The 16,560-nt window shown below is 38.4% G+C and overlaps 2 protein-coding genes across 6 annotated transcripts in view; one reads left to right on the forward strand and one right to left on the reverse strand.

The window, feature by feature from the left end:
• Snap23 (synaptosomal-associated protein, 23kDa) overlaps positions 1-7,878 on the forward strand; it is a 33,981-nt gene extending 26,103 nt beyond the window's left edge. For all 3 annotated transcript variants that reach the window (XM_005381344.2, XM_013512571.1, XM_013512570.1), the window contains 3 exons: positions 2,013-2,171; positions 4,769-4,913; positions 6,443-7,878. In XM_005381344.2, the coding sequence (XP_005381401.1) occupies positions 2,013-2,171; positions 4,769-4,913; positions 6,443-6,508 (370 nt within the window). In that variant the 3' untranslated portion in view covers positions 6,509-7,878. The remainder of the gene's footprint in view (positions 1-2,012; positions 2,172-4,768; positions 4,914-6,442) is intronic.
• A 5,258-nt stretch (positions 7,879-13,136) lies between these two features.
• The window catches only part of Lrrc57 (leucine rich repeat containing 57), a 7,438-nt gene continuing 4,014 nt past the window's right edge, over positions 13,137-16,560 (reverse strand). For 2 of the 3 annotated variants that reach the window (XM_005381347.2, XM_005381349.2), the window contains exons 5-6: positions 15,326-15,511; positions 13,137-14,044 (exon numbers count right to left, since the gene is read on the reverse strand). In XM_005381347.2, coding sequence (XP_005381404.1) covers positions 14,003-14,044; positions 15,326-15,511 — 228 coding nt within the window. In that variant the 3' untranslated portion in view covers positions 13,137-14,002. The remainder of the gene's footprint in view (positions 14,045-15,325; positions 15,512-16,560) is intronic. The other variant, XM_005381348.2, reaches the window with a different exon arrangement.

Consider the following 16,560-nt stretch of genomic DNA (forward strand, 5'->3'; position numbering starts at 1 on the left):
ATTATAAGTCATATTTGTATAATCTCCTTTCTCCTTACTATAAAAGAATAATAGGTAATATTTGGTTTTCCTTTCGTTATTTTTATTCGGTGCTAATGATGGCAGTCAGAACTAGGGAAAGAAATTTAAAGTTTTTGTTCCTATGTCTTGACAACTATGTTTTCTGCTTTTATAGCAGCTTCTTGAATTCATTAAGAGATATTTAAAATCTTTTTTTTTTTTGGTACTGGGAATTGAACTCAGGACCTTGCAGGTGCTGTGCCACTAAGCTATATCTCTGGCCCCTAAAATCCTTCTTTAAACCTTACCATTCTTAATAAATGAGGCGTTTAAGTGAAAAAAAGTGATAGCTAAACATGATTAGATTTTAGCTGAGTGTGTGATCCCAGTACTCTGGGATGCTTTCAGGATTGAGCTTGGCCAGGGCAATGCAGCAAGATTCTGTCTCAAGAAATAACAAGGGGTTAGAGATGTAGCTCAACACGAAAGCCTTGGAGTCAATCCCCAGTACTCGAAAAAAATTAGATCTCTGAAAACTAACAATCAGGTGTAAATCTTTAATCTTTAACTGTAAATCTCTACCTTTTCGGATGGAATTATCTCATTAAAATTAATCATAATTTTTTTTTTTTTTTTTGGTTTTTTTTTTTGGTTTTTCTCCGGTACCGGGACATAATTTTTTTTTTTTTTAATTTGATTAAAAATTTTATGATGTAGGCTAATTCTTTCCCAGAAGGGGCTGTAAACTTTATCTTACAAGTCTTGTCAGGTCAGAACCATTTTTCTTAAAACAGCTTAGACCTAGATGTCCCTTCTGTGGTCATATTCTAACTGTTTTCAGCTACAAGTAGATCTCAGAGCTAAGGTGTATCAGTGGGTGAGGAAGTAAACATACTCACTGGTAATCTGTGCGCTTAACGGGAATGAACTATAAGCTATGGGTAGAGTTGAGGTTGGAACCTTGGTAGACCAGGGACCTATATAGTCCTGCCTCGGCCTACTGTCTTTGTGTGCTAAGACTGAGAAACCTGCTGTCTCTTTAGTTACTTTGAACTCAGACACTCTGTCTCCCATCCATTCCACAGTCTAATGCCCTAACAAAAGCCCCAGGTTGGGGGTGTGGCTTAGTGGTAGAGTGCATGCCTAAGCAAGTGTGAGGCCCTGGGTTCAATCTGTAGGCTCCAAAAACGAAATCTTACAGTTACTTGCTTTCTAATAAGCTAATATATTGTTTCCTTTTGTACCATTACTCTGCTTTAGAATTTTCCCAGGGACCTATCATTAATACAGAATGCATGTAAATTGGCTTCACTAAACTAATAGATAGTATATGAAAATACTCATTTAAAAATTGCATATCCCACCTTGTTCCAGGAACCTGAGATGCCGTCCAAGAACCTGACACTTTTTTTTAAAACTCTTCGTTAACCCCCAAGGAACTTTAAAAATCAAATATTTGCATTTTACTACTTGCTATAGCTTAGTAAAGATTTGGTAGTGAAGATTTGGGCCTTGTAAAAATGATTTAAAATGAGCTGGGTGTGGTGGCACACACCTGTAATCCCAGCACTCGGGAGGCTGAGGCAGGAGGATCATTGCAAGTTCAAGACCAGCCTGGCCTACAAAGGGAGCTCAAGGACAGCCTGAACAGCATAGCAAGACCCTGTCTCAAAAAGACAAAAAAAAAAAAGATTTATAGCCAAGTGTGGTGACACACACTTATAATCCCAGCATTTGAGAGTCTGTGGCAGGAGGATCACTGTGATTCTGAGGCCAGTCTGAACTATGTAACGAGACCTTGTCTCAAAAAATAAAAATTATTAAAAAAAAAAAAAAAAAAAGGATTTAACATCAGTGTGTTTACAAAGAATCCTTTTCTTGTCGTATATTGCTGTGAGGCATAGATAATCTAGATTTAGCTCTGTGCAGTTTTTCTGCTAAAGGTGTTAGGGACATCCTTAAGGTGATGAGTATTAATAATTACAACTGTCCCTCTCCTAACTCTTCCATAGGACGAAGAACTTTGAGTCTGGCAAGGCCTATAAGACAACATGGGGAGAAGGTGGAGGCAACTCACCTAGCAATGTGGTATCCACGCAGCCAGCCCGTGTCACAAACGGGCAGCCTCAGCAGCCAGCCACTGGAGCCACCAGCGGCGGATACATTAAACGGTACACCTCCCATGTTTCTGCATCTTTCCTAGTGAGTGCTGGCTCACTTTAGGAGCTATGAATGCACCCTGTTTCACCAAATAGAAATAATATCTATTCCATTGAAACTGCTTTTAAATACGTGCCAATTGACAAAATGTTGACTATGGTTATTGTCCAAATTTATGCTTTTCAAAGTATTGTGGCCATAGTTCCAAAACTGTTATACAGATTTAATGTAATTCCAATCAAAATTCCAACAGCATATTTCACAGAATTGGAGAAAACAATCCTAAAATTCATTTGGAACCAGAGTAGATCTAGAATAGCAAAGGCAGTTCTGGGTAACAAAGGCAAGGCAGGGGGGGCATCACAATCCCTGATGTGAAATTATACTACAAAACTGCTGTGATAAAATCATTGTGGTGCTGGCAATAAAACAGAAGTGTAGAAAATCAATGGAATAGATTAGAAGATGTAAAAACAGCTCCAGACACACTCACTTATCTTTGACAGAGGTGCCAAACACATTCACTGGAAGAAAGATAGCCTCTTTAATAAATGGTGCAGGAAAAACGGCTCTGCACATGCCAAAGGTTAAAATTGGACCCATATCTTTCATCATGCTCTAAACTAAATATGAAATGGATCAAAGATCGAAATATTAAAAGAGAAACATTAAATCTGCTGGAAAATAGAATAGGTAAAACTCTTGAAGACAGGGGCTGGGGATTTAGCTCAGCGGCAAAGCACCTGCCTGGCAAGTGCAAGGTCGTGAGTTCGGTTCCCGGTACTGGAGAAAAACCAAAAAAAAAAAAAAAAAAAAACAACTCTTGAAGACATTGGTGCAGGCAAAGACTTTATGAATAAAACCCCAGTTGCATAGGAACTATCGTAGAGAATCAACAACTGGGATCTCATCTTAATAAACAGCTTTTTTACAGCAAGGGAAACCACCAACAGCAAAGAGAGAAGCCACAATCTGGGAAAAAACGTTTGACAGCTCTTCCTCAGACAAAGGATTACTATCGAGAACATATAAAGACCTCAAAAAAATCAGACCTCCCAAATTTAAAGACACAGTCCGAAAATGGGCATCTGAGATGAATACTTCTCAGATGAAGAAATTCAAAGTATTGGGGGCTAGGGATTTAGCTTAGCGGCACAGCATCTGCTTGGTAAGTGCAAGGACATGAGTTCGATTCCCGGTACCGGAAAAACAAACAAACAAACAAAAGAAATTCAAAGTATTAACATAGACCTGTTTACTTTTATAAAGAGGAAAATATGTTGCAAGACATATTATCTAGAGCAGGGATTGGCTATATTCCTGTAAGGATATTGGTTAAGGGCCAGGTAGTAACTATTTCGGATTGATCAGATTATATAGTCTTTGTTGCAATTACTAAACTCAGTTGTTATGAGGTTAAAGCAGCCAGAGATAATATGTAAAAAAAGAGTAACAGAAGCCTGGGGTGGTGTGCACACCTAAAATCACAGCACTTGGGAGGCTAAGGCAGGAGGGTGACTATGAGTTCAAGGACAGCTTGAACTACATAACAAGACCCTGTCTTGAAGAGTGAAGGAGTGAGAGACTTCATTTGAATAAAACTTTATAAAATCAGGTTGCAGGCCAGATTCAGCCCTCTGGCCAAAATTTTCCAACCTAGTTCAGAGCCATATATTTTAGATCTAAGCGTGTATTAGGATCATTTGAGGACCAGCTGTGGTGTTGCATGCCAGTAATTCCAGCTATTCAAGATGCTGAGTGAGGCAGGAGGATCACAAGTTCAAGGCAAATGAACAAGACCTGGACTCAATAAAGTAGAGAAGGGTTGTGGATATAGCTTAATAGCAGAGTACTGCTTAGCGTGCTTAAGGACTTGAGTGTAATCCCTAGCACCACTAAAAAGAAAAAGATTCTCATTTGAGGGTTTATTAAAACAGAATAAAGCCAGGATTAGTGGTGCACACATATAATCCTAGCATTCAGGAGGTGGAAGCAAAGTGGATCACAGGTTTAAGGCCAACCTGAGCTACATAGCAAGATCTTGTTTAAAAAAAACCATCTGGGTGTGATGGTGCACACTTAGAATCCCAGCACTTTGGAGGCTGAGTCAGGAGGATTGACATGAGTTTGAGGCCAGCCTGGGCTACATAGTGAGATCCTGTCTCAAAAAAACAAATCACACCAAAAAAAACCCAGTTTGAGTTTGGAGTGTTGGCCTGCTTTTTTAGTCCTAGCTACTCAGAGACTGAGGCAGGAAAATAGCTTGAGCTCAGGAGCTCAAGGCCAGCCCAAACAACACGGCAAGACCCCCCTGATAAAAACAACAAAAGCAGATGCTGGGATCCATCCACTCACAGTTTCTGATTGAGCAGTTCCGGGATGGAGTGTGACAACTGGCTTGTTCCTGTGTCTAACAGGTGCCTAGGTGATGCTGGGAATCACAGTTTTAAACTATAGAAAATTTTCCTAGAAAGAATAGAAGCCTGTTACCCCTTGGATTTAACATTTGTTGAGTATCACTTTGGTTACTTATTTTTATGAAAATTAAATCCAGAATGAGACTGTTACATTATAAGAAGTACTGAACTCACTTGTCTGTTTGTGGTAGTATAACCAATGATGCCAGAGAGGAGGAGATGGAGGAGAACCTGACTCAAGTGGGGAGTATCCTGGGAAACCTAAAGAACATGGCCTTGGACATGGGCAACGAAATTGAAGCTCAAAATCGACAAATAGACTTGCTCGCGAAAAAGGTAAAACTCATTTATAGCCACAAGAAAATGAGACATTCAGTTTGGTAAATATTTTAGGAATGGTCCCCTGTGATAGGTACTGTAGAGGAGAACAGCAGGAGACATTCTTGTGTTTATAGGACCTATAATTTTGATGAGTTTTGGTGAAAAGCTTCTAACACATTGAAAAAACAGAAGCCGAGTTATCTCATCTTATGTCACTTGGTTCATTTTGAAGCCACAGTCTTGGAATGAAGTTGTTTTATTTAAACTTTGACACATAAAGTTTAGAATCTAGCAGTTGAGTGTCTTCCCCTACACCTCACCAGTGGCTGTTAGCTTTTAGTGTTTATTCATTTGTTTGTTTGTTTATTTTGAGACAAGGTTTCACTATGCAGTTCAGGCTAGCCTTGAACTCACTGGGTAGCCTCACAGTGATCTTCCGGCCTTAGCCACCTGAGTGCTAGGATTACAGGCATACACCATCATGCCTGGCTAGTTTTATTGTTAAGTACTAATTAGTAATAAGTTACAGAATTCACATCTCAGGAAAGAGCAAGAAGCAGTTCTGCAAAATAGTCCTTGTACAGGAGACAAAAAACAGTCATAAGAGTAAATAAAAATTGTGATTCCTTTTTAAAAAATTTTACATGATATAAAAGATACTGATGCCTATAATCCCAGCTCTTGGGAGGCTGAGAAAGGAGGATTGCTGTGACTTTGAGGCCAGCCTGGACTACAAGGCGAGACCCTGTCTCAAAAAAAGAAAAAAGATACTGAAAGACAAATGCTTTTCAGTGTTTGGATGAGTCACATCAAAATGTCACACTTTAAAGCCAGGCATGATGGTGCATACCTAAAATCCCAGCACTGAGGAGGCTGAGGCAGGGGGATCACTGAACATTCAAGGCCAGCTTGGACTACATACTGAGACCCCTCTCAATCAGTCAATAAATAAAATATAAAATATAACAACCCATTGATTATAAGATGTAGCTCTATTTCAGACATGTTAAACTATGAAAAAATGCATTATAGAATTGATAAAATACTGAGCTGGGTGCATGGGTGCATGCCTATAATCCTAGCACTTGGGAAGCTGAGGCAAGATGATTGCTGTGAGTTTGAGGCCAGCTTGGGCTACATAATGACTTCAAGGCCAGCCTAAACAATATAGTGAATTTGAGACCCTGTCTCAAAAAACCAAGGGAAAAAAAGAAAAAGAATTGATAAAGTACTGGAGAATTCTTTTGTTACACCTTTGTTGTATTTATATACTAGGGTTTTCCCAAACAAGTTTCATATTCTTTCACTTCTTACCAAAATGAGTTCTGTAATGTGACTTAAAGTGTTTCTTGTATTTTCTTAGTGTGTCAAGTGCTCCAAGTTCATGAAGTTTAACTTTTCCCCCTGGTGCTGAGGATTAAACCCAGGGCCTTACACTCGCACAGTGTGCACTCTCCCCTGACCTACATCCCTAGCCTAAACTTTACTTTTGTTAAAGTGGCTTACTTGTGCAGTAATGCTGATTATCTTTTTCTTTTTTTCAGGTTGAAGTCAGCAAAGATCGTATTGACGTTGCCAATACCAAAGCAAAGAAACTCATTGACAGCTAAAGCTACTGCTGTACTTCCTTACCATTTATTTGCTTCTCCATTTGCTCCTCCTCGCCATTGCCTTTTCAGAGTTGGAAATTTTGATCTAATCTGAAATTTTGTGCTAATTGGGAGGTAATGTAGAAGGGCCGGTGGAGTAACAGCCTTTCTACTTTATTTTTTGTTTCTCTTGAGGGTAGAATATGCTCAGCCTTCACTATTTTCTTTTTCTATTCATATTCTTAGATTGGTTTTCATACGTCACATCTAGTGGGAAAGGAGAAATATCATCCTCTTCGCCTCAGCAGGTTCTTTTGCTTTCACGATTTGGAAGCATTGCCAAAGATAGCCTTAAAGAAGGCAGCTGTGGAGGTATTTTTTGTTTTTGTTTGTTGGCTTTGGTTTGTAGTAAGTGAAGGACAAGAGAGAAGAGGTTGTTACCTCAGTAAAAATATGCAGGCCACAAAACAAAAAGTTGCATAGCCACAATAAAGTCCTAGTCATGTTCAGTTTTTTATTTAAGTTGCTGTTTTTGCCAATTAAGGTTAGTTCTTGGTCTTGGAACTTTTATACACAGTATCTTTATCCTACATCACCATTTTGTAACCCCTGCCTCAAAGAGTTGAAGAAAATGTGTTCTTTCTCAAGCTTAGCTGGACATGGTGGTGCACACCTGTAATCTCAGCCATTGGGAGCTTGAGGTAGGAGGATCACCACAAGCTCAAGGCGAGCCTTGAGTTCAGAGCATTTTGAATTCTAGAAATTCATCCATGTATATAGATTCTGTGATCCCAGTTCATATTGCACATGCAGGAACACTTTGTACAGATGTGTGGCTTTTTATTTTCATATTAGTAGTAGTTTCACAGCCCCTTTACAGACCTATTAACCACATAAGCTAGTCACTAAAGTTTGAAGAAAAAATGTAAATATATGTGTGTAACACAAGAATCTCTAAAGCAAGGCTTAAATTTTTTTTGGAAAAGTTGACAAAATACATGAATTCAGATTTACCTCAATGCTAAGAATTATGTTTCGACAGGAAACAGCAAACTTACTTTGATCTCAGGTAGAAAAATAGATTTCTTTCAGTTTTATCTAGCTTTCTATGTTTCAAAAGTTAGAATGGACTTATTGTCCTACTAAAAATGATTTGGAAATTACATCTTTGGCTTAATTATTGGTGATTTCACTGTTATTCTTTTAGCCTTGTGTAGCGAACTATGTCCAGAATTGAGTTGTATGTAGATCCCAAACATTGTTATGGGAATATAATCAGTATTTGTTACCTTTATTTAAAAATTAGCATTTGCACACCTCAGAGCTGTCAGTGTGGATTCGTTCCACCAATAACCACTCTTTGATTCTTATAATTAAATTTTGTAACTGACTAATGGTCTTCTTCTTTCAAATAGGTACTTGTCTCTGTGCCTGTTGTTTTAGAGGCAATAATTTCATTAGCTTTCGTTTAACAAACTGAGTAAAGCAGAATTCCATAAATCAAAAAATACTTGAAGCTGAATGTGGTGGTATATGCCTATAATCCCAGCTACTTGGGACAGTGAGGCAGGAGGATCACAAGTTCCAGCCCAGCCTGAGCAACTTTTAACTTCGTTAAACAAAAAGAGGTTGGAATATAGCTCAGTGGCACAACACTTTCCTATCATACATGAAGCCCTGGGTTGAACCCCAATACTGCAGAAAGACCCCCCAAAAACAAAAGTGCTCCGATATATACCCACCATTGGCTTCTTTCCAGTTTTTATCAGAAATATTTACAGGAGCTGGATATGGCTGCCCAGTTCTAACTCCAACACTCAGGAGGCTGAGGCAGGAGGATTGCAGCAAATTTGAGGCCAGCCTGGCCTATATAGTGAATTCAAGGCTAGCCTAACCTACATAACAAGACCTTGTCTGAAAAAAAAGAGGGGGATTGTTACCTCAGTAAAAATGTGCAGGCCACGAAACAAAATGTTGCATAGCCTCAATAAAGATCTAACAATATTTAGTTTTTTATTTAAGTTGAAGTTTTCACCAATTAAGGATAGTACTTGGTTTTGGAACTTCTATACACAATATTTTATATTAGTATATGTTAGCAGTACATAATGAATATATTCATCATGGGGAATTTATACATGTACGTAACACATTTTAATTCTTTGTCCCCTCCCTCCAACCCTTCTTCTCTTCCTCTTTTATAAAACCTCTATTTCCAGGGCTGGGATCTTAGCTCAGCAGCACAGCACCTGCCTGGCAAGCGCGAGGTTGTGAGTTCTGTTCCCGGTACCGGGAAAAGAAAAAAATAAAACCTCTATTTCCATTCTTTTTCCCTTGAATTTTCTTTGCTTTAGATCCCTTTTTGCTTTCCCCCCTTTATCCCTCCCCCATCTCTTGTTCCCCTTGCCATTTGAAACTGTTCATCCTACTTCCTAATACCTATCCTCTGTTTTGTTCCTCATTTATACTTTGCTTTTCTCACATAAGAGAAGCAATGTGATTTTTAAACTTGTGTGTCTGATTCATTTCATTTGAGATTATGGTCTTGAAGGTACATCCGCTTACCTAAAAATGCCTAAAGTTTCCATTGTATATAAATACATTTTCTTTATCCATTCATCTGTTGATGGACATATGGGCCGTTTCTAAGATTTAGTATTAGAAATTACAGCTGGGGATATAGCTCAGTGGCATAAGTGCCTGACTGGCAAGTGCAAGGTCATGAGTTTCATCCCTGGTACAGAAAAACAAAAACAAAAACACCAAAGAAATTAGAAATTGTGTTGCAGTAAACATGACTTTGCTATAATGATTTTAACGCTTTCAGGAAGATACCTAGAAGGGGGATAGCTGGGTCATTATGCACAATATTTTTGTCCTTTGTCACTATTTTGCAACTTCTGCAGGTTTTCTTAAAGTAAGCTAGTGACTGAAAATAGTTTCTTAGAGGTATGTACTAAGGCACTAAATTGTCTGGATTTAGACTCTAACTGGGGTTGGAGGTACTCTAAGCTCATTTCTGTGCCTTGGTTTCCTTGTCTGTTAATGTGGCTTAGTGATTCCTACTTAGAATTACAGTGGTAATGTCTGTGAAGCTCTTAGGATAGTGCCTGGAAAGTGTAAGAGCTTAATACATGATAGCTGCTGCTTTCTGAGGTAGAATCTTTTATTTGTTCATTTATTTGTTTTCAAGATCCCTTTGTGAATTTAATGAAAGATAACACATGTCTTCCCACAAATGTAAATCTTGCATAATGAGAATCATTAAGGTCTTGAAAGTCCACCCATAGACCCCAGGTTGCAAACTTTTCTACAGCTTCTGCTACTGAAGAAGGAGAGAACTGAGGCCCTAGAAATTAGGCCCATAATAATGTACTCAAAATGGAACGTATTGACTTAAAGTAACTTTTTCATTTTCTGTCCTGTAACACTGGAAATTTTGTACTTAGTGTCCTGCCTCCACCTAAATAGCTGGGCTTATAGGTGTGTACTACCACACTTAGTAGGACAGAGATCTTTATCCTATATAACTGCACCTATTTTTTTCTTCAGTTTTAATTTATCCTTTAATTTATCCTCAACTCTGTATCTTTCCATGTCCTGGATAGGTTATGACTCAGTCTCTGCTAAGCATAAATATGTACTCCCCAAATCTGAGATGAATATGCAGTTCTCAGATGAACAAATACAAACAGCAAATAAATATATGAAAAATGCTCAACATCACTGGTCATTTGAGAGATGCAAATTAAAACAATGCTGAGATTCCATCTCACCCCAGGAAGAATGGCTATTATTAAGAAATCAACCAATAACAGATGCTGGAGGGGCTGTGAGGAAAAAGGAACCCTTCTTCACTGCTGGTGGAAGTTTAGACTGATGTAACCACTGTGAAAATCAGTGTGGAGATTCCTCAAAGAGCTAGGATTGGAGGTCCCATTTGATCCAGCTATTTCCCTTCTAGGTATCTTCCCAGAAGCATTAAAAATACCGTACTGCAGCAATATATGGGCACCCATGTTTATGGCAGCATAAACTGGTAATAGCTAGATCTTGGAAACAACCCAAATGCCATCAACCGAGGAATGGACAAAAAAGATGTGGTCTTTTTATACAGTGGAGCACTAGTTGGCCATAAAGAAGGATAAACTGGAGAATTTTATAAGTAAGTGGGAACAACTCAAGACCATACTCCCAAGTGAAATAAACCATACTCACATGTGTACATGTTGTTTCCCTAGTGTGAGAAGCTGAAAGAGTAAATAAGATCCAAAATGTACAATAAATATTGTAACATAGGAAGAAACTTTAAAAGGAGAGAGAAACTAGGAGGGGGGGGAATGGAGAAAAGGGAGGGAAAAGCAAAAAAAAATATATATATAAATACTACTAATTTCTCTTAGTTCAATGAAAAGAAAGGTTTGTGCTAATATTGTTTGGACAATTAAATGCTGATATCTTGTACTCTGAGTAACTAAAGATAACAATATGTAATGTATTAACCATTGTTATCCCATTGTTTTGAATTTTTTTTCTTAAAAAAATTGTACACCCCAAAAATCCTATATTGTGTACACTTAGAATTAGCTTCTTTAAATGGTGTTTTCCTTAGGTTACTCTTACCAAAATTCTAGGTTATCCAGTTACATTCCTTATCAGATTTATGTTTCTCAGACTGATGATCAAGTTCCTTATACTGTAACCATTTTTATCCTTTAATGCAGTGCTAGCTCCCAGCCTTCTGTTCCTTTACAACTTGCTGAGTTGTACTTTGATGCCTCATAAATTAGATAAATGGTGTGATTTATTGGGTGGTCATTCTGTCATGAGCACTGTCTACTGCTTTTGTGCATCTTTTCACCATACTTTTGTGACATGCATAAGAGGTAGAATGTAGTCTGCATATTTATAGATGAGAGCAAATTGCTCAAAAAAGCTATAAAGTGAGGACTTTCTATTCAGACTGCATCTTTCTGACTCCAGGGCCCATTATCTTACTCAGTGTGCTATACTGACTTCATTTAAGGTGACACAGGCTGGTTGGCAAGCTAGTCAGGGTCTCTACAAGTCAGTCTACTTTGTTAACTCATAAGTTAGCCCATAAATAAGTCTAACTCATGTTCACTGTAACTTTAGGTGTCTCCTCTCTCTCTTCCCACACTATACTTCAGGCTGGCCTCAAACTTGCAATCTCCCTGACTCAGCCTCTTAGAGTGCTAGGATGACAGTTGTGTGCTACCACACCCATCTGGCATAGTTCTTTATATAGCCCCTGACCTCATGTCATTCAGTCTGGAAAGAGATAAATATAGAATGGAAGAGCTATTACAGTGGCAGATGGGGGAACAGTTTATTCGGCTTAGACTTAGGGAAGGAGCTCAGACATAGGAAAGGAGCATGTTCATCACGGAGGGCATTTCTGGCTGAACACAAAGGAAGCCCAAGGAGAGACGATGCACCATAGGCTTAAGGAGCGGAATCATCTGGTATGGTTGGGTAGGCAAATGAGTTAAGAAAAGACATCTGAAAAGAAGACTGTCCTAATCACAAAGGGTGATAGTCACTGAGTCTGACAGGGGTGGGGAACATTTTTTTTTGAGACAAGATCTCACTATGTAGCTCAGGCTGGCCTCAAACTTACAGTGATCCTCTTGCCTCAGCCTCCTGAGTACGGGGATTACAGGTGTGTGCCACCATGTTCACTAGGTGGAACACTACTATTACAATTAAATAGGTGCATTTAAGTTGTTACATTTGTAAGTTCTGATTTATTAGATGAGAAATACTTATAAAATATTTAAAGGAAAGCTATTCAATTTATCAAGTGTAATAAACATTAATGTTTAGTAAAAAACAAAACTCAGTTGATCCTGATAAACTGGTACCCCCCCCATACCCAAATTGAGAAACAGGGAAAATAGCATACAGAAGAAAATACCTAGACCATACAGAGAAGTCATACAAATAAGCAGGCTCTTATGATTTAATGACTTCAAGCTAGGTTTAACCATTTTTGAAAACTGTCAATATACTTAGGTAAAATTAAAACTTTGGAAAATGAAAATGGTAGTTTCTCAAATGTTCACGTTAGTGAGTCTGAAGTTCTCTATCCTTGTACCATTAGATGCTAGTAATAAGCATGATTGGATACCCCAAAAAGTTTGTGATCAGTCACATAAGGGCATTCCACTATTCACAAAACCTGAACAAGAGTCTGAAACATTTCTTCCTAGTTTACTTTTTTAAAAAATTTATTATTTTTTTGTGATACTGAGGCCAGGGGCACTCTACTGCTAAGCAACATCCGTAGCCCTTAAATTGTTGGCCAGAATTTTTATTTTTGCAGGTGGTTTTTTCCTTTCTGTTTTTTTGAGACAGCTCTTGCTATGTAGTTCAGCCTGGCCTTGAATTCACTGTGTAGCCCAGACTGGCCTCTGAATTCAGTAATCCTCCTGCCTCAGCCTCCAGAGTGCTAGGATGTGTAGCACTTTTTTATTTTCTGAGATGAGATCTCACTAAGTGTCTAGGCAGGCCTTGACTTTGTGATCCTCCTCCCTCAGCTTCCAGAGTACAGGCAGCTAATGATCAGAGAACAAAGGACCATTTATAAGGTAATGTTTGTCTTCTTTAAACAATCTTACATCCAAAGTTCATTAAAAATTATTTATTTAGTAAAGAATCATTCTCATTCAGAGAATAAACTTAATAAACATAGGTCATCTTAAAAATATTATAGCAATTATTTTCTGAAGGTAATTTTATTAGTAGAGTTATAAATACAAAAATGAGGAAAGACTACCAGAAATAAGACATAATTTGTTTAACAAAGCTTCAAGAAAATCTTGATTATTACAATCTCTCTTATATTTTATAAGTGTTGCATATACAGTTTTAGCTTTTCAGAGCCCTCCACCAGTAAGGCACCTGCAATAGTAAACAAATTGCTACTGCAGCCTTCAGGAGCATCTCTTAGTGTAGTATTGGTGCTTTTCTAATTAAAGCACACTTTAGTCAAGACAGCCATACAGATACATCCCAAACTCAAAGTATAAACACTGCAACTGAACTGATGTACTGGAATAATAAATCCTAGGATTAACTATACCAGCTTCTCACAACTTACATGAATGTCATAAAAATATGAAGTACGAACACAGAGGTGGAATGGCAGCCAACTTTATGAAAGCTCACATTGAAATAAAGCAGTCTCAAGCTGTGGTGCAGCTATTCTGTTAGGCAGCATCCCGCACCTCATAAATAGCAACTACATACTGGTGTTGAGGAGCAACACTGTCCATTGCCTATCCGTGACTCGAAGTGGAGCACTCTTTATGTCTCCTGACTCCTTTTCTTTTGGCTTATGTGAGATAGCCCTGAAAAGGAAGATTATTGAGTGAAATATGATCTCCTGGAGTGTCATCTTCTTACTGCAAATATCCTGCATGCACAACAGGAGTCTCTGATGCAGCCAGTTTCCAAGCAGGGTTCCATGTCAGGTTCCCACAGACCTGGAGATCATGCAAACTTCTTCTTGGTGGCTGTGAACCTCTCCATGTACTGAAAATCATGAAAGAAGAGTAGAGATGTGATATTTTGGCATGAGAACATAAGCCTGCTTCTTTCTTAGGTTGCTTTGATTTTGTTTTTGTTGTATAATTTTTCCCCTTCGTAGTGCTAGGAATTAAACTCAGAGCCTCATGCAAACTAAACATGTGTCTACCACTGAGCTACATCTCTGTATTCTTCACTTTTGTTTCTCTTGGATTTGATCCATTTTCTACAAAACCTAATTCTAAATGTAAATCTAAAGCATGTAATTTTTTAAAAATTGTATTTTAATAGGAAACCTATCAAAGATGATTTACAGTGAGCTGTCTTATAGCTTGGTACAATACCACTTGCCTAGTTCCTTCCACCACCTACAAAATGGGGAAGAACAAAACTTGTTAGCTAGCTGGGCATGGTGGCACACTCCTGTAATCTCAGCACCCCAGAGGCAGAGGTGGGAGGATTGCTCCCAATTCGAGGCCAGCCTGGGCTCTCCATAGTGAACTCAAGGCCAGCCTGAACTACATAGTGAGATTCTGTCTTAAAAAACAAAACAAAAATGGCCTTGGTCATTCTCAGATTTTTCCTTAGACCCTAACTACTAATTGTTCGTAGAAACCTCAAGAAATACCCTCCACAGTTTTTTTCGGGGGAGGGGAGCAGGAGGTTTGCAAGTAGCCAATCTGAGAGCATTATTCAGTTCTTACTGCTAATTCGCTACTGCCCTATGTAACCCATTTCTGGCAGATGCGCTAGCATCCCCTGCAGCATAATAGGCTGCTGTACCACCTACAGCTATCTCAAGTGTCTCTGGTTTTGTTGTTATTAAAGGGCTAAAATCCCACACCAAAATGTCCTGCACTGTCTAAGGCTTCTGACAGTGAACCTAAATGGCATAAATTTAAAATATAATGCCAGGGGTTGTGGTGCACGCCTATAATCCCAGCACTTGGGAGGCTGAGGGAGGAGGACTGTTGTGAGTTCGAGACCAGCCTGGGCTACAAAGTGAGCTCAAGGCCAGCCTGAAATGCATAGGAAGACCCTGTCTCAAAAAGACTAGATAAATAAAATTTAAAAAAATAAAATAAAATAAAATATAAAATACTCCAGGAGGTTGAACTACTAGATTTGCTCTGGGAACTAAAAGTTATGCCGCAGTAGCACAATAGGCATTTGTAGGCATTTTTCTGACTATAGCTAAAATTTGTGATTTTTCACCTTTCATAGGTGCTCTAGGAACATAACCCCCGGGAATTTCAAGGGTCCACCGCACACTGACTCAATACATACCTTATCATAGCCTTCCAGTTCTCGAAGTTTCTTTATTTCAAAAAGATTGCCTTCCACAGCGAGCAGACAGATCTGGGAATCACTGAGGATGCTCTGTGGAAGCATGCTGAGTTCCAGACAGTTCTCCTCCAGGCGAAGAACTTTAAGGCGAGGACAGCAAGATATCTTTACTGAGATCTGAGATATCTATTGAACAATAATAACAGCAAAACAATAAAGGGAAAAACATAAGCTTTGTAATGATAACTTTTTTTTTTTTTGGTACCTTGCCGGGCAGGCACTATGCCACTGAGCTAAATCCCCAGCCCATGATTACTTTTTATTACATCAAAACAAAACAAAACATCTTGACTATTTGTCCTAGTTCTTTTTTCTTTTCCCACCTCCGTTTTCTCACAACCTACTCACTGCAGAAGCCTCCCTTATATACCTTCTGTTACTACTCCTCCACTTCCAAAATAAAATGTTTTTCTGAAGGTCATTAGAGGCGTTTTGGAAACAAAATTTTGTAAGAAGAGAATGTTCATTATGGAAAATGTGGGAATCACATAAGTTTAAAAAAGAAAATTCACCTGCAATCTACCACCCAGAAATAACCATCATAAACATTTTGGTACATTTACTGCCATCCCATTGCATGTACAAAGACACCAACCACTTCACTGCCATATCCGAGGATCCATTGTTCTTGTTCTTTTTTTTATTAGTAAATGTTTAACTTCATTTTCTTTTGCATTTGTATTATTCATCTCTTTTAAGAAAAATTGTATTAGGGGCCTGGGGATTTAGCTTAGCAGCACAGCGCCTGTCTTAACAAGTGCAAGGTCATGAGTTCGATTTCCGGTACCGGGGGAAAAAAAAATGTATTAGTGCATGTTTCAGGACATAATGATTACACTCATCATGAGTTGATACGTGTACATAACGCATCTTAATTCTTTTTACTTTCCTATACCCTCCACTCTCCTCTCCTTCCATCTCTTGGTTCCCTTCCCATTTCCAAAAGATCTGTCTCCGTTTTTTATTACCTCTTTTATTTGCTCTTTAACTATACTTTCTCACATAAGAGAAACCATGTAATATTTAACCCTGCATGTCTGCCTTAATGCACTTAATATTGTCTCAAGGTCTATCCATTTGCCTACAGATGAATCAGATTTATCCTTTATGGCAGAATAGTACTCCTTTGTATATAAATAATTTTTTTTTTTTTTTTGTCATTTTGATTTTTTTTT

The sequence above is a fragment of the Chinchilla lanigera genome, unplaced genomic scaffold (assembly GCF_000276665.1).
Source record: "Chinchilla lanigera isolate Chin_1 unplaced genomic scaffold, ChiLan1.0 scaffold00015, whole genome shotgun sequence".
In the NCBI taxonomy this organism is placed as follows: Eukaryota; Metazoa; Chordata; class Mammalia; order Rodentia; family Chinchillidae; genus Chinchilla; species Chinchilla lanigera.